We start from the raw sequence: 21526 nt of genomic DNA, 5'->3' as shown, positions 1-21526 counted from the left end.
CCATTGATAAAAAGGACTGGAACCTACCAAAACAAGATTCTACATCCAAAGACATAAAAAAGAAAACATGAGACAGTAGGAGGGGTGCACTCATGATATAATCAAATCCCATACTGCCCGGGTGGGCAACCCACAAATTGGAGAATAATTATATCGAGAAGTTCTCCCACAGGAGTGAGAGCTCTGAGCCCTACGTCAGCAGAACATATGGCTTTGAAGGCTAGTAGGGCTTGATTGCAGAAGCTCCACAGGACTGGGGGAAACAGAGATTCCACTCTTGGAGGGTGCAGACAAGGTCCCATGTGCACCAGGTCCCAGGGCAAAGCAGTGACTACACAGGAGCCTGGGCCAGACCTACCTGCTGGTATTAAACGGTCTCCTAGGAAGGCAGGGGTGGCCATGGATCTCTCTGGAGTCATAAAAGCTGGTGGTGGACATAGCGGGGACCTATGTGAACTCTGGCTGGAGGCAGACATTTTGGGTCCTTGGCACTGAGACTTGGCCCCATCCAACAGGCTATTAGCTCCAGTGCTGGGATGCCTCAGGCCAAACAACCAACAAGGTGGGAACACAGCCCCAGCCATCAGTAGACAGGCTGCCTAAAGTCATCCTGAGCCCGCAGTCACCTCTAGCCACACCCCCTCACACAGCCCTGCCCAGCAGAGGGCAAAGACCCAGCTCCAACCACCAGCCCCTCCCACCAGGAAGCCTGCATAACGGCTAGAGCAGTGTCAGGGGTCAGACACCAGAAGCAAGGAAACTACGATCCTGCAGCCTGCAGAACTAAGTCCACAAACATAGGTTAGAACCTAACCTGGGACCAGTTGGTCCCTGGCCCTTGACTGATGAGAGGGGAGTGTACTGTTGGCACATATAGGACTTCCCCTTCAGGGGATCACTTATCCAAGACTGAGAAACGTAACTAAGCTACTACATACATAAAAATACAAACAGAAATTTAAACACAATGAGCTGGCATAGGAATACATTGTTCCAGACGAAGGAAGAAGATAAAAACTCCAGAAGAACAACTAAGCAAAGTGGAGATAGCCAATCTACCCAAGAAAAGAGTTCAGTGTAATGACCATAAAGATGATACAAGAACTCGGGAAAAGAATGGATATATAAAGTGAGAAGTTACAAGTTTTTAGCAAAGAGTTAGAAAATATAAAAAATAACCAAACAGAGTTGAAGAATACAATAACTGAAATGAAAAAATACACCAGAAGGAATCAATAGCAGAATAAGTGATGCAGAAGAATGAATCAATGAGCTGGAAGACAGAGTGGAGGGAATCACTGCCGCAGAACGGAATAAAAAAGAATGAAAAGAAATGAGGACAATTTAAGAGACTTCTGGAACAACGTCAAACACACCAATGTCTGCATTATAGGGGTCCCAGAGGAGGAGAGAGAGAGAAAGGACCTGAGAAAATATTTGAAGAGATAATAGCTGAAAACCTCCCTAACACTGGAAAGGAAACAGTCACCCAAGTCCAGTAAGTGCAGAGTCCCTTACACGATAAACCCAAGGAGGAACATGCCAAGAAACATAGTAATCAAATTGACAAAAATTAAAGACAAAGAGAAAATATTAAATAAATACAAGGGAATCCCCATAAGACTTTCAGCTGATTTTTCAGCAGAAGTTCTGAAGGCCAGAAGGGAGTGGCATGATATATTCGAAGTGATGAAAGGGAAAAACCTACAACCAAGAATACTTTACCCAGCAAGGCTCTCGTTCAGATCTGACGGAGAAATCAAAACCTTTACACAGAAGCAAAAGCAGAAAGAATTCACCGTCACGAAACCAGTTTTACAACAAATGCTAAAGGAACTTCTCTAAGTGGAAAAAAGGGCACAACTAGAAACTAGAAAATTAAAAATGGGATGGCTCACCAGACATTTAGAGAAGAGTTAACACCTATCCTTCTGAAACTATTCCAAAAAACTGCAGAGGAAGGAACACTCCCAAACTCATTCTATGAAGGCACCATCACTCTGACACCAAAACCAGACAAAGATATCACAAAAAAAGAAAATTACAGGTCAATATCACTAATGAACATAGACATGAAAATCCTCAACAAAATACTAGGAAATCAAGTCTAACAATACATTAAAAGAATCATACATCATGGTCAAGTGGGATTTATCCCAGGGCTGCAAGGATTTTTTAACATCTGCAAATCAATCAGCGTGACACACCGCATTAACAAATTGTTAAATAAAAACTTTATGATCATCTCAATAGTTGCAGAAAAAGCTTTCGATAAAATTCAGCTCCTGTTTATGATAAAAACTCTCCAGAAAGTGGGCATAGAGGGAACCTACTTCAACATAATAAAGGCCATGTATGACAAACCCACAGCAAACATCATTCTCAATGGTGAAAAACTGAAAGCATTTCCTCTAAGATCAGAAACAAGACAAGGATGTCCACTTTACCTCTATTATTCAACATAGTTTTGGAAATCCTAGCCATGGCAATCAGCGAAGAAAAAGAAATAAAAGGAATACAAATTGGAAAAGAAGTAAAACTGTCACTGTTTGCAGATGACAAGATACTATACATAGAAAATCCTAAAGACGCTACCAGAAAAATACCAGAGCTCATCAATGAATTTGGTAAAGTTGCAGGATACAAAATTAAGGCACAGATATCTCTTGCATTCCTATACACAAATGATGAAAAATCTGAAAGAAAAATTAAGGAAACACTCTCATTTACCACTGCAACAAAATGAATAAAATACCTAGGAATAAACCTACCTAAGGAGGCAAAAGGCCTGTACTCAAAAAACTATAAGATGCTGATGAAAGAAATCAAAGACGACATAAACAGATGGAAAGATATACTGTGTTCTTGGACTGGAAGAATCAATATTGTCAAAATGACTGTACTACCCAAGGCAATCTACAGATTCAATGCAATCCCTAACAAATTACCAATGGTATTTTTCACAGAACTAGAAAAAAAATTAATTTGTGTGGAAACACAAAAGACCCCAAATAGCCAAAGCAATCTTGAGAAAGGAAAATGGAGCTGGAGGAACCAGACTCCCTGACTTCAGACTATACTACAAAGCTACAGTCATTAAACAGTATGGTATTGGGACTTCCCTGGAGAGTGGTGGTTAAGAATCTGCCTGCCAATGCAGGGGACATGGGTTTGAGCCCTGGTCCAGGAAGATTCCACATGCCACGGAGCAACGAAGCCCGTGTGTCACAACTACTGAGACTGCTCTCTAGAGCCCGTGAGCCACAACTACTGAACCCTCGTGCCACAACTACTGAAGCCCGTGCACCTAGAGCCGTGCTCTGCAATAAGAGAAGCCACCACAATGAGAAGCACGCACACTGCAATGAAGAGTAGCCCCTGCTCGCTGCAACTAGAGAAAGTCTGCACACAGCAACGCAAACCTAACACAGCCAAAAATAAATAAATAAAATAAATTTATTAAAAAAAAAGAGTTGTTTGAGAAAGTACTTGGCAAAACATTATACATTATAAAAGTATCATATGTCATCATTACAACAGTGCATCCCTTATTCCTTTCCCTAAATATCTTTGGATGCTGTATATATTTTATATATAAATATAAACTTCTGTGTCACAGTTGTTACAGGATTTTCCAGTTACTTGAAAACAATGTCTGAGCCTTGTTAAATTATTCTCTGCCCTAGCATGGAAGGGAGAGGAATGAACCTGGATTCTCCCTAGTTTGGGGGCTTGGCGAGGGTCTCATCCATAAGCTTCCAGGGAAAACTTTTGCAACAAGGTTATTCATACCCTGGAAATCTAATGAGCTTTCAGGTTTTGGTTTGAGTAGCAAAGAAAACATTGAAAGGATGAAGCTACAAAAATAGAGCCAAGTCTCTTTCCAAGATCATTCATGCCACGCCCAGGTTTCCCGGCACATCCTGGCCATGGCAAAGATGCACCAATTCACAGCAAAGTTGTTGGAAACTGTGTGTGGTGGCCATTCCTCCCACAGCTCTGAGGTGATGCTCTGGCAGGTGCTTCCTGCAGCTGCAGGGAAGAGCTGGTTTTCTGTAAAGGCTTGGACCATTTTCTTGGGTCATGAAAAGGGCCCTGGCATAATACTGAAAGGCTGAAAGGTACGGTTCAGACTAAAGACATGTCAAAAAGGGGTTAAAGGAAGTAGGGAAGGCAAGGAAAATTCTTTTGTTTTGCTTATTAGCAAACACTGAAGGTCCCTAGCAGAGATTCCTTGTTCTAATAACACTTTGGGACCCATAGCCACCATGCTGGACAACTTCAGGGGCAGTGTTTACACTGTGTGCTCTGACGTCCTCCAGGAAGCACCATTCACACAGAATACAAGGTAAATGGTGCGCCCAGCTTTTGTGCAACAGGACCTTGCTGGGGCCAAATCCTGCAAGAGCCAAACCTCTAGTAACAAACAAAGCCTCAGTTCCTACTCTAGTTTTCTCACCAATTCCTTCCAAAAACAAACCAATGAACAAATAAAGCACTGTAAAGCTCCAGCCAAAATCTCAGGAGGGACATTAGATGATCAGTGCTTCCAGAAGTGCACCATTTAAAATCCTAAGTATGCAGAGGATGATGTCTTTATAAGGAAAGCAGGTTTGTAGTTAAAATGTATGGTTGATCATTTATTTTCCTTCTTTCCCATTTAATTTGGGTCTAATAATCCCTAGTACCTGTTATATCCAAAGAGTCTCAGGAAAAATATAAAAGAACCTGGTACTTTACTTTTAAATAAATTCCGAAGTCCCCTCTCTGCCTCAGACTCTCAAGATAAAAGACAGCAGCTGAGTAATTCAGGCAGTAGGTCTGGTGGCTCTGACACAGGCTTCCTTGGAAATACTGCAAGAGGAGAAGGACAGAAGGAGAATGATTGGAAGCAAAGAGAGCACAGACAGACTTTCTCTTTCTCTTCACTTTTATCAGCAACTAGAACAGGGAAAGTGGAGGAGGCACCATTATCAAGTAGGAGCTATGACTGCATGGATAGTAACAGGTAATCTTCAAAATAAACATTGTTTAAAAAACCCCCGATATCCCTATAATAAACAGTTAACTCCTCAATAAGTTGCCTTTTTTTTTTTTTTTGCCCATAAAGAAAATTCTATTTAGGATATATTGATTTAATTCACCCTTGCACTTATGCTTTGTTGAGGCCTACACACCACACTGCATGGAACCTGATAACAAACACCTCCTTTGGTTTCACTGCTCATGTTGTTGATGTCAAGCTTGTGTTCGTAGTAAGTGATTAAAGTGACAACATCTGACCTTTCACGAAATCTTCCTCAAAAATATCCACATACTGAATTCTCCTTCCAGCTTCTAAAAATAGAGAGTCAAATTTGGGGCACCTCTACTAAATGTAGTTTCGTAGCGTGCGTTTTATGTGCTTGTCTTAACCAATCTAACACTTGTGTTCCTTCTTCATTATGCTTACGTAATGCCTTAAACTTGCTATAATGACTACCCATTCGTAAGCCATATCAAACTTATTTTAAAATGAGGCAAGTGGCCAATTCGTATGTATACATTCATATGTATAATGGTCAAACTGGGCACATCTCAGTTAAGTGTCTGTCTCGGGAATGACAGTTATTCTTTTCGCTTCACCAATGTTTCTGGCTCCTTACTGGCAGACACTCTCTTTAGGAATCCATAGTGCCTACCACGTTGCTAAGCCTACGTGCTCCTTGATAGGTTTATTAATTAGTATAATGAGTAATGGGTCCCATTAGGGAATTTCCAATAGTGTCATAATGTGGTGAATGGGAGAAGGAAGACGCACTTGCTGGTAACATTATAACTGCAGTGAGTAGAGACAGCAGACCAAGCCTAACAGGCCAGTAAAGGAAGTGACAGTAGTAAAGGCAGAAATAACAAAAACCTAGAAAAATATTTTGCTATAGGACCTCAGACGACAAAACGCTATGGGGGGAAATGTCAAGTTTTGCCTTCAAGAAGAAGTAATTTGAAAGCTGATAATGTGAATTAATTTTTTCCTGGGGGGTTGGTGATAGCTGGGGGCTTGGAAATAAACAGAAGGTTTTCTCACAGGTCACCTTGAGATGCTTGAGAAAGGCCATTATGAGGAGCCTGCTGTGAAGACCATAAACAGTCAGGCTTAGAAATGCAGCTCTACAACCCACTGGCTACGTGAACTTGGCCAAGTGATTTAACTTCTCCAAGCCTCAGCTTCCTTCTCAGCGACTTCTCAGATGGCTTTTGTGTAGATAACAAACGTCCCAATCTTCCACTGGTGAGCTTCTTGTGAGACACCGTGGTAGACTGTTATCACTGCTCATCTAGTTCCCTTTCCTGGGGAGGAATATATAGGCCCACTCCACCGAGGGTAAGCTTGGCCATGTGACTTTCTTAGGCCGATGAAATGTGAACAGACATGCCAGAAACTTGAAGAGTCAGTAAGAGCTCTGCCTCAGTCTCTTACGTCTTTGCCCTTGAGACTGGTAACATTCCAGGTGGTGGGTGCTCCCTCAGCAGCGGTCCCAGAGCGAGGACAAAGTAGGAGCAGAGCATAGGTGAGATATGAAACCAAGCCACTGAGATTTGGAGTTTGTTCCTGTGGTGTAACTGAAATTAACCTGACTCATGTAGGCCTTTTTAAATTTAGGAAACACTTTTATAGCCCATCTTTACACATCTGTAATGTAACAGGAAGCATTCATATGTGGGTATTATTATTGACTTTCAGCAAAGAGTCTATGCTGTAGTAGGCTGTAAGTGCACTTACGCTACAGTCTGAATATGTGTGTTCCCCTCAAATTCACATGTTGAATCCTAACCCCCAATGTGACAGTATTAGGAGGTGGGCCCTTTAGGAGATGATTAGGTCATAAAGGTGGAGCCCCCATTAATGAGATTAATGCCCTTATAAAACAGGCTCCAGGCAGCTGTCTAGCCCCTTCCGCTATGCAAAGGATACAGTAAGAGGTCTTTGACTGGAAGAGGGCCCTCACATGACCTGGGCACTACCCTGATCTCAGACTTCCACCCTCCAGAACTGTGAGAAATTGATTTCCGTTGCTTATAAGCTACGCAGTCTGTGGCACTTCATTATAGCCGCCTGAGCAGACTAAGACAACTTACGTGTTTTGATGAGAAGTTGATATTTCTCCAGACTATTTACTAAAAACTACATTAAAAATAAATTCTAGGATGCCAGATCTTGGTGCTAATGTCCCAAGCAAGATGTCAGCCTTTAGATGAGTATTCCCGGATGTTTGCCACCAGCTTCTATGTCCCAAGCAAGAGCCACAAAATGAAACACCCAATATAATGGGTGTTTATGCTCTCTTGTGCTTCCACCCATTACCATGAGAAGAGGATGACCAGGCTAGTGCACTGATCCAAGGAGATGGATAGAGCCAAGTGGAGCAAAGCCCACCAGTTGTCCTAGCCTTTGATGGAGTAAAGAAGTTATCAAGAAAACCAAGGGGACTTCAGACCTTGAACCAATACACATCCAAATATTCATGTCCATTATGTAACTTACTAAGGGCTCTGCCCCTTTGATTAACAAAAACAAAAAATGTGTATCATGTGATGGTCCTAAAAAAAAGATAATTTCTGACTCTAAAGGAATTGAGAGAGTGTGAGATTTTCGGTAATTCCCAACACTTTACATTCTTTCTCTTGTTTTTCAAAGCTTTTCTTATTCTAATCTGCTTTCGAAGGTCACTGAAAGATCTCCCCACTTTATACCTAATTTTTGCTTGTTTTGCCTTGTTAAACTGTCCTTCTTCTTCATATCTCACCTCAAGCATCATCGCCCCAGGAAGAATTTCCTGTCTGTAACTACTTCACCATCTGCCCCAACCTAGAAGTTTTCCTTCATAATATCTATGTTCCTTTTTTCCCCAGCATTGATCTCAATTTGATTATATAATCATTAGTGTCATCATTGGATTAATTTCTTCCCCACTAGACTGAAAACTCCCCCAAAGCAGGGGGTGTGTCTAATTCTGCACATTACTGTGCACAGGGTATCAGTCCCACACGTAAATACTTAGTAAGTGCTCGATAAACCTCAATCTATGTTTCTTTAAGTAGATTGCAACAATTTAAATCTTGCTAAATGAGCATAGACAGGGACTGAATTAAAAAGCTCAAAGTAGGGGAAGAGGTTCAAATACCTACTTAAGAAAAAAAATAGCATTTATCAGACCACGGGTACAAGTTTTCCTCTTTTCTCCTCCTTTCATACACAGAAGTCTTATTAAGGGTGTTAATGGATTTGAAGGTTTATTTTGTTCCTTTCAGAGAGCCTGGCACTTTTGTTAGAAGAACAACTGAACCATGTAATTAGCCTACACAAACTACTGCCATGAATACAGCTTTAAATTGAAGTCATTTGAAAACCAGACTTGAAAAGGGCTTTTCCATGCATGCAGATTTTTGTCTTAATAAAACCCACACAGGAGAGATGACAATGGAGAAACAGATTCTGCAAGTTATTTCTGAAAATGTTGATTGGTGGGGAAAGGGATAGTTCCCTTGTGGGAGGGTGCAGGTGGAACCTTCCCAGGAACAACAATAACAACGATTAAGGAGATATAAACAACTATCCTGAGAGGTAGGTGAATTTATCACATAGAAGCTGAGATCTCCCATACGGATTTTACCTTTGTGAGCACAGAAATGAAATCCAACGATGGTAAAGTCTCAGAAGTGTCGACATAGTCCTTGAAGATGTGGAAAAGACTTCACAAAACCAAAGCTTGTCTAGGGCCAGAGAGAAAGAAAACAAGAGTAGGTATACTTCCAGGGGTAAGAAATAAAAATCTGTTGAACTTCAAATGTCATTCTCACAGATGTTTTCCATTTCAAATTTATCTCCTGGCAAAATTCAAAGATTTATTTTCCTCTACTTTCCAATACATATTTTCTTATAAGTTTTTCTTATAAATGAATTCTTGTTGGTACCTCACTTCCTTTTTTAGAGGAAAGATATTATTTATTTATAATATATGTGAGAAAGAACATTCATTTGACAATAGACATTTACGGTGATGACGGAGATCTTAGGAATTCTTTTTTTGTATTTAACATCATTTATTGAGGAAATTCACGTATTCAACATTACTTATTGAGACTTCCCATGTACTCAGCACTGTTCAAGGTCTTCTGGATACAGCAGTGAACAAGATGGGTTCCTGAGCATATTCTAGAAGGTGTTCAGAGCTTGTATTCTAGAGGAAATATGGAACATTGCCCAAATTTTTGTGTCATCCTTGCATAGGAACCATGCTAATCCTTTTATCGCTCCAATTTTAGTACATGTCCTGCTGAAGTGAGCCGTATGTTTACTTTCTTAAAGAGCCATGGAAGAATTTTTTAAAATGTTACTAAAGGCTAACTAATAACTGCCATCTATTGGAAAGATACCAATGGATGTGTAGGTTTCCTTATTAACCTGAACTCCCGACCATAAGATTGAATGGGGATGAAATATGGAAGAAACCATATTCCATGTTCCAATATGGAATACAAGCCAGAAGAATAGACTAAGCATGAATTTTCATCATCCTCTGGTGAATTTTAACACATGGTTACTGGAATCTTCCTACTTTGGCTCACCTGACTTAACTCCTCCAGGTTTGCAAAAAGTCTCCATAAATCCACATCCAGGAGATAGTCATGAGTCTGTAGGTATTTTAATGTATTCATGAAGATCTTAAAAAAAAAAAAAAAAAAGCACATTACTTTGTTTTTCAATTTTGATATTTGCCCTTTGCAAGAACATTAAACATAAACCTCCCGAGTATAATTTTACAAAACAACTTGGAGATCAGTATTTTCAATCGTTAAGAGGTGTGCTAAACACGAATGATGACATTTAAGCCCCCACAGAACATACGGGAGAGGTGCTCTTCTGTGTGAAGCTGCTGCTGCTTTGTGAGCCCTAACAACACTCCTGTTGAACATAATCTGTTCAGATGGGCTTTCTCTGCTCCCAATGCCAAAGAAATCGCCAAGGTTCTCTTCTTGCCAACAGCACGTGAGACCAAAACAACATTCATACTGAGTTCTTATTTATTCCTTTCTCTGTGAAAGACCCAAATGTCCTTTACTTTCAGGAAATTAAAAATAGAGAACTAATGAGTTAATACCTGATAACTGGTAAGATGTTTAGATGTGGATAAAGCCATTAAATATTAATGAAAACACTGAGAGAGGCTTTATGTCATTACTTGATTTGATGTTTTCCTACAAGAGAAAAACTACAGCAAGTCGATCCTCACAGAATACCTGCCTCTCATTCTATAAACTAAAGAGAGATCAATTTATTGAAACAGGAATACTTTGTATAAATATGATGAAGCATTCAAAGGGACCAAATATTTCAAGAACTATAGGTGTGAAAAGACTGGACTTCAGACCACCAGCGTTCTCCAATTCCCATTTCCATATTTCTTAATTAATGCAGTAAATGGTTCTTGAACTTGCATCAGAATCATCTAGAGGCCTTGTTAAACTGGAGGTTAGCGGGACCTACCCCAAGTCTTTCTGATTCAGTAGGTCTCTGATGGGGTCTGAGAATATGGGTTTCTAACAAGCTCCCAAGTGATTCTGATGCTACTGGTCCAGGGACCACACTTTGAGAACCACTGGCTCAGAGTTTCCCCCAGTCCAGGAAGCATCAGTTGTCTGGAAATCTGTCAATATCCAAGCATTTAAAGCATGTAATTGTAAGAAACAGAAATCATTAGTTCAGATAAATTGGGAAAATTTAGAAAAAACCATCTTTGTGCTATAAGATTATTTTCTTTATAGAAATTTTTGCCATTTAAGGAAAACATTGAGTCTTTCAGTGAATTTATTTTATTATTTGAGTTACAAAGTTCCAATTTACAAGTAACTTTGGGAAATTCATATTGATTGTGTAAAGAGAGGTACTTATATACTTTAAATACACTGGGGCATTTGAAAATAAACTCAAATTGGCTTTCTTTTAAGCAGAAAAATGCTAGTTTAAAAAGCTTATGTAGCTTATAGTGGGATGGAAAGTTCTGTACTGTCTATTAGGGCAAGGGAGGTAGCAGAGCTCACAGGGTGAGTGCTCTGCAGTGAACATCTATTGGGTACCACTCAGATTCAGTGCCCCCCCTTCCCTAATATCATCCCAGTTTTCACCTCAGCATCTACTCTTCCTCATACCTTGAATGTGATCATCTTAAGCCAATGAGCACTTTCCTTCCTTATCCGGGTAGCTGGCTCAGAAGTGGGCATGTGACTTAAGCCAGTCCAATCAGAATGACAATCAAGACTTTGGCTATGAGTGCACTGAGATTCTCTCTCTCTCCCTTCTATTTCTCACTCTCTCCGTGGCCTCAAGGACAGCAGTCACTCTGTGACTACAACAGAAGCCACACACAGGATGACACTGATATTGTGGAAGGCAGGGATGAGGGACGAAAAGAAATTTTGTCCTTGCTTTTGATCCCCTTGATCAAACCAACCTTGAATTCTGTCTCAACTCTGGACTTTACAGTCACATGGGTCAATAAGATCCTTACTTAAGCTAGTTTTCTGTATCCTGATACAGTCTCTAAGTTTTAACTTTCTGAGTGTCTTTGTGGTTTACATTTTGCTAAAGTACTTAGCAGTATGACTGTCACAATAAATATTACTTACAGAAAAGAACATCTGTCTAGCACTTGATAGATTTCAAAGGAAACTAATCTGATCATCTCAATGATCAGATGTTATTAGACAGTCAGAGACAGTACTGTCATCTCTCTTTTATAGCTTAGAACAGGAATTGTCAAACGACAGCCTGTGGGATAAATCAGGTCTGCTATCCATTTGTGTGAATAAGGTGTAACTGTAATACAGCCACACACATTTCTTTACAAATTATCTATGGCTTCTTCTGCACTGCAATGGAGGAGTTGAGTAGTTGCAATAAAGACCACATGGCTGGCAAAGCCTAAAATATTTACTATCTGGACATTTACAGAAAGCATGCGCCAACTTGTGTTTTATGGAATGGAGGACTAGACTTTCCTAAGTTCACATGGCAAGTCAGAGGCAGATCCAGGACTTGAACTCGTGTCTCCCAACACAGTGCCTTTTCCTGTGTAAGGGAGCAGCCAGGATTCAAAAATGCTTATGGGCAGAGGCAACCTTTGGAGCAATGTGGCCCATCCTCCTCTGTGGTCTTAGAAGGCATTTGCTCCCTTCCTATCCTTTGCCCTGTGGTTCTTCTATAAGGAATTCTCTGCTCAGAGCCTCCCCAGATCAGGGCTACTGCACTGCACAACCTCAGGAGCACCATTTACATGACAGACATCGTGAACACACCGTATAATCCATCCCTCCCCACCCACCCCCGCGTTACACGTGGATGGTTGCCCTGAAAATCTGTGGCTCTGTAGCTGATAAAAAGCATTTGCCTGGCACTGTTCATAAGGGAGTATAAGAGCCAAAAGAGGAAGCTGAACGAAGGTGGGATGGTCGCCTTGAGGGTGGCTGTGAGCTCCCTGACTTGAGGAGTATGTAAGCACAGGGTGAGAATCAGGCAGAAGAGATTCAGACATCACATGGGGAGCTGGAAGGTCTCACCCAATCCTAAGAGGCTATGTTTAAGAAAAGAATGAAGAGAAACCAAGTTGCAGATAACCAAAAATAAACAAAATTTCCTTAAGATCCTCTGAAAGAGGGGAGCCCACCCCATACTTCCTTCCTTCCTTCAGCATGGAAGAGAGAAACAAGTCCCTAAAGAAGCAGTGTTTTCCATCTACTACAAAAAGTAAAGCCAGCATTACCATCTTAAGAACTAATAAATGGTCCAAGAAATAAGTGCATTCACTCGTGAAGAGTTCCCACACAGCCTCTTGCTGCTTTCTCAAGTCTAATTGATTAGTAGGAAGTTTCTGATGTGTTTCCACGACTTCATTCCAGGTCTTATCCTGTATGTGGGAGAAAAGAGAGAACAAAACATTTCGATGGGTTGACCTGTTCACCCTTCCTCTGACTTGCAGTACAGCAGGAACAAGCAATCCCCCAAATCATGATTTCTCACTGCAAGCCCCAGACATCCCTCTGGGTAGAGTTATCTAAACCACAGTTCTCTCTGCACGGCTTTGGGGTATCAATTCCTCCCACGCATGGGATGGACATGCTATTTTTAGTTTAAAATGAAAACGAATTCAAATTGATGTTTTGAACTATGCTTGTGAATTTTATAAGTCCTTTTCAGTTTTTTGCAAAAAAAAAAAAAAAACAACCCACCAAAAGAACCCCAAACCCGGAACTGGGAAGTCTGATCCAGGTTCCACTGGTAAAACTTGTTGAAATTAATTACTGAAAAATCATGAAATAAGAGACAAAGCTTTTAAGAGACCTTCAGAAATTGTCTTATCAAAACCAACTTGGTTTGTAAATGAGGAAACTAAGGTCCAGAGGGGAATGGTTGTAACAACTATTAACATTTGTACAGGGCTTCATGGTCTACAAAGTGGTCTCACGTCCATTACCTTACTTAAGGTGAAATGACTTTCCTGAGATTTCAGTGTGCTTTACAGCAGCGGTCCCCAACCTTTCTGGCACGAGGGACCGATTTCGTGGTAGACAATTTTTCCACAGAGGGCGGGGCGGGGGGATGGTTCAGGAGGTAATGCGAGCGATGGGGAGCGGCAGATGAAGCTTCGCTCGCTCGCCCACTGCTCACCGCCTGCTACGTGGCCCAGTTCCTAACAGGCCTCGGACTGGTAGGGTTGGTGACCCCTGCTTTAGAGAGAGCAGACCTCGGTCTGCCCAGGTCTGGGCTTCTCTCCTGCACTTTGCTGTTATTATGAACAAGCCAATAATCTGACAACTTAAAATAATGGCTGAAACAACAAAAAAAGCTATGCCACACAGAAAACAATGCATGAGATACCTTCAGTCTGTGGAACCCATAGTCCCTGAAGTCTGTAACCTTCAAAGAGGAGAGGCAGATATGTGCTTGTGTTTGTCTTTGCCCTCCTTAAAGATTGTTAGAAACAGGATTTTCAATCTTTTAACAACATACCTTTGGCAGCCTCGGCATCTTTGGTTCATTGTCCAACATGCATGAGAACAGACTGCACATTTTGTCTGAGTCACTAACAGGTGAGACACCATTTCTGAGCCACAGTCTGACCCACAGGACCTCAGAATGTCAGACATGGAGGAGAGAGGCTGGTGAGGATGTCTGATGCAAATCTCTCATTTTACTAATAGGAAAACGAAAAAAAGACAGAGCTCAGAACACTCCTATAGCAAATAGATGGATTTCAGTCTAGCACATACCTTGTGGTCCTGGAGTCCTCATATTCTAACTTTTCCAAATGTTGGATCATAGAAGTTTACCATGAGAAGGGGTCTCGGATGTCTTAGTTCAACCCCTCACTTAGTAGATGACTAAATAAAGCCCAGAGCGTTAAAGCAACTTCTTAACACGATAATTCACAGCTGGAGAATACCAGGATATGCTAGAAACTATAGTTTCCTTAGGATGGAACCTCTGATTCATTTTTGTTATAATTTTTATTTTAAATAATATTAGTTAAAAAATTGGATTACAGGGCTTCCCTGGTGGCACAGTGGTTGAGAGTCCGCCTGCCGATGCAGGGGACGCGGGTTCATGCCCCTGTCCGGGAGGATCCTGCATGCCGTGGAGCGGCTGGGCCCGTGAGCCATGGCTGCTGAGCCTGCGCGTCCGGAGCCTGTGCTCCGCAACGGGAGAGGCCACAACAGTGAGAGGCCCGCCTACCGCAAGAAAAAAAAAAAAATTGTGTTACAAAGGTAATATATGGATGGTTATTAGAGAAAATCTGAGAAACCAAACCACAAAGAAAAAAAGTTACACAAAGTTAGCTGTAATCTCCACCACCCCTTCCTCCCCTCGGGGTAACTACTGAAAACCTTTTTCTGATTGTATTTACAATTAATTTTTAATGGTGTCATATTTATACATCCTTTTGTAACTTGCTTCTAAACTTTATCGTGACCTTTCAATTTTTTCTGACTCATTCAATATCCTGGTGCAATGTCATGAATTACCTGCTTAAAGAGCTCATTTTACCAACTAAACCAGGAAGAAGCTATCAAATAACGAAGTGTGAGGCTTTCTAAAGTCAACTTGGCTGCATTTCAAATGAATATTTAGCACAAATCATTTTTCAACTTGTTCTACTGCCTCAGGGCACATGACGCTGGTGTGGATCTAAGCAGTTTGGTGGACATTTTCTGACTTTAGGTTAAGGAGCCAGAGAAGGCACAGCTTATCCGTTGTGGGGAGACAGCTCCCTGTGTGTCTGAAAGGAGACCCCGCAATCGGTTCAGAAAGTGCTAAAGGGCTGTGGCTGACTTCTCTGCTAGGGCTATGGCACTGAAAGAAGAAACTTACTAGAGACTAATAGGCTTCACAGTAGCAAAGGAATCCTGGAGCTGGTTGGGGACCTACACAGCAGTTGGGACGTATGCCTTTTGTTGATGTCTGAAACCACAGTGACTGCATGTTGTGGAAATTAAAAATCAGCAGCCAGTTGGAAAAGAAAGAAGCTGAGGCAATGGAAGAGGCACTGGAGCTGTGGGAAAGGGGGCGCCAGCCCTCTGTCTTGAAGGACAATCACCGTGGCTTTCCAAGGGTCTGAATGACCTCCTGGCCAAAGTGCTTGGTGGATATGCTAGTGAGAAGGGAGGGGACAGTCCTCTTGGAGGAAACATTAACTCATTAGAGTTACAGACCCTTTGTTGGAACCTGTGCTGCTTCCACTATGGTGGCATTGGCTAGGAGACGCAATGAGAAGATGTGAAGGGTATCTGAGAGGACAGGGAGGATAAAGAAAAGAAGCCAAGGTTAACTCTGGGGCCTCAAATTTAATAACTAAGACGTGTGGAATGGAAATTTGTAGTAGGCACTGGTGACACGAAACTGGAGTAAAATGGATATACAGTCGTCCCTCAGTATCCTAGTGGGATTGGTTCCAGGACCTCTTCGGATACCAAAATCCTCAGATGCTAAAGTCCAGTTTATAAAATGGATTTACATATAATCCACACACATCCTCCCATACAGTTTAAATCATCTCTAGATTACTTGTAATACATAATGCAATGTAAATTCTGTGTAAATTGTTGCTGGTGGATGGCAAATTCAAGTTTTGCTTTTTGGAAATTTCTGGAATTTTTTTTCAAATATTTTTCATTTGTAGTTGGTTGAATTCAAGGATGCAGAATGTACAGACACAGAGGGCTGACAGTATGAGAATATATGGATTCTGTAGTGGTTTACCTTGAATTGGCAAGCTGGTGGGAGATGCCCCTTCTCCTGAGACCCTAGACCCGATTGACAAGTGACCCTGCTTTCATTTAAATGAGGAAGGAAAAATATACAAGCAGCTCATGCAGCTCAATATCAAAAAAACCAAACAACCCAATACAAAAATGGGCAGAACACCTAAACAGACATTCCTCCAAAGAAGATATACAGATTACCAACAAACACATGAAAGATGTGTAAAGATGCTCAACATCATTAATCATTAGAGAAATGCAAATCAAAACTACAATGAGATATCATCTCACACCAGTTAGAATGGCCATCATCAAAAATCTACAAACAATAAATGCTGGAGAGGGTGTGGAGAAAAGGGAATCCTCCTGCACTGTTGGTGGGAATGTAAATTGATACAGCCACTATGGAGAACAGTATGGAGGTTCCTTAAAAAACTAAAAACAGAACTACCATACGACCCAGCAATTCCACTACTGGGCATATACTCTGAGAAAAACATAATTCAAAAACAGTCATGTACCAAAATGTTCATTGCAGCTCTATTTACAATAGCCATGACATGGATGCAACCTAAGTGTCCATCAACAGATGAATGTGGCACATATATACAATGGAATATTACTCAGCCATAAAAAGGAATGAAACTGAGTTATTTGTAATGAGGTGGATGGACCTAGAGTCTGTCATATGGAGTGAAGTAAGGCAGAAAGAGAAAAACAAATACCAGATGCTAACGCACATATATGGAAGCTAAAAAAACGGTACTGATGAACCTAGTGGCAGGGCAGGAATAAAGACGCAGACATGGAGAACAGACTTGAGGACGCAGCGGGGAGGGGGAAGATGGGATGAAGTGAGAGAGTAGCACTGACATATATACACTACCAAATGTATAATAGATAGCTAGTGGGAAGCAGCTGCATAGCACAGGGAGATCAGCTCGGTGCTTTGTGACCACCTAGAGGGGTGGGATAGGGAGGGTGGGAGGGAGACACAAGAAGGAGGGGATATGGGGATATATGTATAGCTGATTTACTCTGTTGTACATCAGAAAGTAACACAACATTGTAAAGCAATTATACTCCAATAAAGATATCAAATAAGGAAGGAAGGAAGGGAGGGTGGAAGGAAGGAAGGATCCCAGGAGAGGTTGCACCACAGGCCCTGTCTCAGGCCTGCCAGGAAAACAGTCAAATCATGTCCCTAAAGAGGGGCAAAATGAGAAAGATTGGTAAGCAACAGCCTTGGTGACAATGGTATCATAGTTTTACTAACAGTTTATGATTTGAAACTTGTAATGTTTAGACTGTGTCCCTATGGACTGAATGTTTCTTTCCCCCCCAAAAAATCCATATGTTAAAGCCCTAACCCCACAATGGTATTTGGAGGTGAAACCACTGGAAAGTAATTACACGTAGATGAGGTCATGAGGGTGGGGCCCTCACAATGAGATTAGTACCCTTATAAGATGAGGAAGAGACGCCAGAGCTCTCTCTACACCACGTGAGGACGCAGAGAGAAGATGGCCATCGGTAAGCCAGGAAAAGAGCTCTCACCAAAACCCGACCATGCTGGCACCCCGATCCTGGACTTCCCAGCCTTCAGATATGTGAGAACTAATACTGGTTGTTTCAGCCACCCAGTCTGTGGTATTTTACAGCAGCCCAAGGGGAGTAAGACACTCACACAACTTTTTAACCCTTGAAAAAATAATGTGAAAGTCACTCCTATACTTGATTATGGGAACACACAGTTTTCCAAGCTCTGGTTATGAACAACACTAACAATAATATGGCCAGTAACGACTGTCTCAGGCGCCCAGCTCCGGGGTGAGCTTCACTCGCATTATTTGACTCACTTGTCACAACCATCCTAAGAGGCTGCCACTATTACCACCTACTTTTTACAGGAAGGACTTGAAGCTGAGAGAGACATGGATTCACTTGGCCAAGGTCACAGGGCAGTACATGGAGCAGCTGGGATTGAAACCTCAGAGGACTTTTAATTTAGCTACAGTAGTTAAGTATCAATGTGTGTGCACCCACAGAACCTCCAAGGTAGATGTCGATAATTGGTGGCCAACTGCAGAGGCCATGTGGGCAGATTTTTAACAGAAAGAAGTGCAGTAACTACTAATAAGGCCCTCCTGGTGCTGCTGGCTGTGGTGTGTAGGTACTGTGGGGAGAACACAGTCAGTCCTTCTCCTTCCTCCTCACTCCAGAAGCGAGGAACACTCCTTCCCTCTGCCCCCAGCATGCTTGCGAGAAACGCTTCACTGTGGCTAACTCCTGAGCTAGGCAGGAAAGAATCAGGCACTACTGATTTCAATTTATAAGTCTTCAATAATTGAGGGGGCAAGAATGAATTTAAAGAAAACCCGCTAGGTCTAATCCAACTGGCTTTCCCAGAAATAGAAGTGTATTTGTGGAATCTGTTTCTGTAATATCTCATTAATTTTTCAATGTTCCCAGTATACTGGGCACAGACTGCAAACTGGGGCATACGCTTGTGCAAGTTTTCTTCATCGAGTGAGCTGTTTCCCACACTGTGTCAAGTTATAAATTTGGAGCTGTAAGGCACTGCAATATTAGGATTGCTTTGTTTTCTTGCAGAGCTCATTAACCACTGGCAATTAGCACCGTATCACTGCAAAAAGCGGCATCATTTGGCAAGTTCTATATCCACTACTATGAATGTGATGATACAATTTAAACTTCATGTGCCATCTGCTGTCATGAAAAGATAAAGTAGGATGAAGAGGCTCTTTAGCCATTTCTTACTTTCCTGGCTACTGGAGGCTTAATTAAAACAAAAATGACAATGCACAACACTCACCACTCCTCTCTTGGAGAAAGGCCATCTTGGCTTTTTGGATTCTGGTGGGTGAAATTAAAGAAGATATATTAGTACTTTGAGTAACTACTGACAGATCAATGGAGTGCTTTACAAAACCTGCTTTTCAAATGAGCCGAACAGAATTTGTCCTGCTTTAATTCTCCTTCTCTTGAGAATGCACAGGATGAATATTTATATTTATGCAGATGAGTAAACGAAGCGATGTTCCAACTGAAAGGCTGGTGTACTATTGCTACCTTATGGTGATATTGTCCTGTTTCAGCCTCCTTTCCCCCCCATCATTCAAGGAGAAATCTATAAAATGCAATAAAATGTTGAGTATTCTTTTAAGACAGAGTCACAGGACTTTAGGGCTGAAAGGACTTAATTTTTATACTGGAAACCACCCCAGCATATGCAACTTCAATAGCCTGACCAAACTTGAGACTCAGAGACTGCATCGGCCTGATAACCCCCAGGTGTGGTTGAGTGTAGATTCCTGAAATAGGGGCACATCAACCCATGTCACCAATCTTAAGGTTGGGGGCTTATTATCTCTATTGGCCACCATCCACATATTCCTTAGGAGTTGCTTTAAATTGAAAAGGAAGTCATTTTTCAGTAACACATTCTTTTGATGATCAGGAAGTAAAGAGATTAGATTGTGGGTTCTTGATTTTTATGTCATTTGCATCAATCTCTAATGCTACCCAGAAAAACGTGGGAATCATCTCTTAGGTTTTGGTGAGATGTTCCGATAACTCAGTACACAAAGTGGATGTTTTAAAGGTTCATCTCTGTTTCTACCAGTTTATCAGGAGACTGCATAATACTTCCATCAGATGAAAGCAATTACCTGAGCAGCATTTACTAAAAATCAGTGTGCTTGAGGGACTTTTCTCATTGGAACCCTGGAATCCAACCGATTATCCTGCTCATTCTGACCACCTTTTTGACCTTTGTAAAGGGGAGATTAGGTGGAACCTCCCTCAGAGACAAATCTGCTTCACCTCTCTTAGGCTTCAAATGCCTGGTGGTAAATTATTATGTACAATTTGAACTGCAATAATTGGGATCTCTTGTCTTAGCAAATTTCTCTCCTCTGCTTTTCTAACTTCAGGGGTAATTTTAGGGCCTTGGGAAATCTTCACAAGTATTCAGAAGAAAATTTAAATTGTCTCTCTATTGAATCCCTAATCTTTTATTATCTTTATTAAATATTAAGTTTTGCTGAATCAGAATCTATATTTCAACAATATCTCTAGGTGATTCATATGCACATCAGAGCTTGAGGAGCACTGCATTAGACCATGATGGGGACATGAGAACTCTATTCTAATCTCCTGGAGAAGAGGGCTTGGAGGGATATGGTGAAGAATGCTGTGTATCTTTTATTACGTGGTATCTACTGTGATGCCAGGCACACATGCCTAGCAGAGAACTTAACAAAGAACAGCATGCAGCAATTATGACCTTGTTCCTTAGCATGCTGGTTCTCAAACTTTAGCTGGTATCAGAATCACCTGGGAGGGGGCTTATTAAAAAACATATTGCTGGGCCCCACCCCCAGAGTTTCTAATTCAGAAGGTGTGGCATGGGACCCCAGAATTTCCCAGGCAATGCTGAAGCTGTTAGCCTGGGACCAGTATTTGAGAAGTACTGCTTTAGTTTTTAACCAGTTTAGAGCATTTGCAAAGCATCACAGAATATGTACTAACCTCTTAAGGTTAGCTGTGCTTAGAACTAGCTCTAATTTCTAGGGGCCTGTCCTTGAGTAGATCACTTAATTCCCGCTTGGTTCATTCATTTGGGCATTTGGATTGTTGTGTCATATAGGACAGTAGATGTGAAAGGGCTCTATAAAGAGTGAAGAGCTATGCAGATGTTAGTTATGCTTTATTCACAGCTGCCTGTGTAATGGGTGGTTGATGCAGGCTGGTGGAGCGTATACAGGGTTAGGAGTCAGGAGTCTCGATCCCATTCCTCTGACACAAACCAGCTGGCACCACGGCTAGGCCACTTCTCCTTTCTGGGTCTCACTTGGCACATATGTGAATGAGGAAAGAGCTTGGTGGTTTTCCATGTGTGTTGTCACAGGCTATCCTGGGCTTCTAGGGATGCCTTGGAGGTAGTCTTTGGGACCTGCCCCATTTTCAAGCACTACAACTCCACCTGGATCTGTTTTATAGACTGGATTTCCAAGTAAGGATTCTTTTGTAAAAAGAGCTCTGCTAAGAACAAAACCAGTTTAAAAACTACCAGGGTGGATGATGATCTTGAAGTCTCCTTTTAGCTCTCAAAGGCTACCATCAGAATCATGGGAATGTGTCCTGAACACCACAATTGTTCTTTTCTTTCACAACTGAGTTCAAAATGCAGATTTATCCCTAAGGC

The 21526-nt window shown here is 41.5% G+C and overlaps 1 protein-coding gene across 1 annotated transcript in view; it reads right to left on the bottom strand.

Annotated features, from left to right (window-relative positions):
• The window catches only part of PLEKHG7 (pleckstrin homology and RhoGEF domain containing G7), a gene marked incomplete at both ends in the record, with an annotated part of 82315 nt that overhangs the window by 46114 nt on the left and 14675 nt on the right, over window positions 1-21526 (bottom strand). The window contains 8 exon segments of the mRNA XM_082666178.1: window positions 4741-4854; window positions 8655-8736; window positions 8738-8754; window positions 9610-9705; window positions 12801-12944; window positions 13916-13974; window positions 13977-14001; window positions 19133-19173. Of these exon segments, the coding sequence (XP_082522304.1) occupies window positions 4741-4854; window positions 8655-8736; window positions 8738-8754; window positions 9610-9705; window positions 12801-12944; window positions 13916-13974; window positions 13977-14001; window positions 19133-19173 (578 nt within the window).

This window comes from Grampus griseus (genome assembly GCF_964374135.1).
Source record: "Grampus griseus genome assembly, chromosome: 11".
Taxonomy (NCBI): Eukaryota; Metazoa; Chordata; class Mammalia; order Artiodactyla; family Delphinidae; genus Grampus; species Grampus griseus.
The sequence above is the reverse complement of the archived record's forward strand: the minus strand, read 5'-3'. Positions and strand labels throughout refer to the sequence as shown.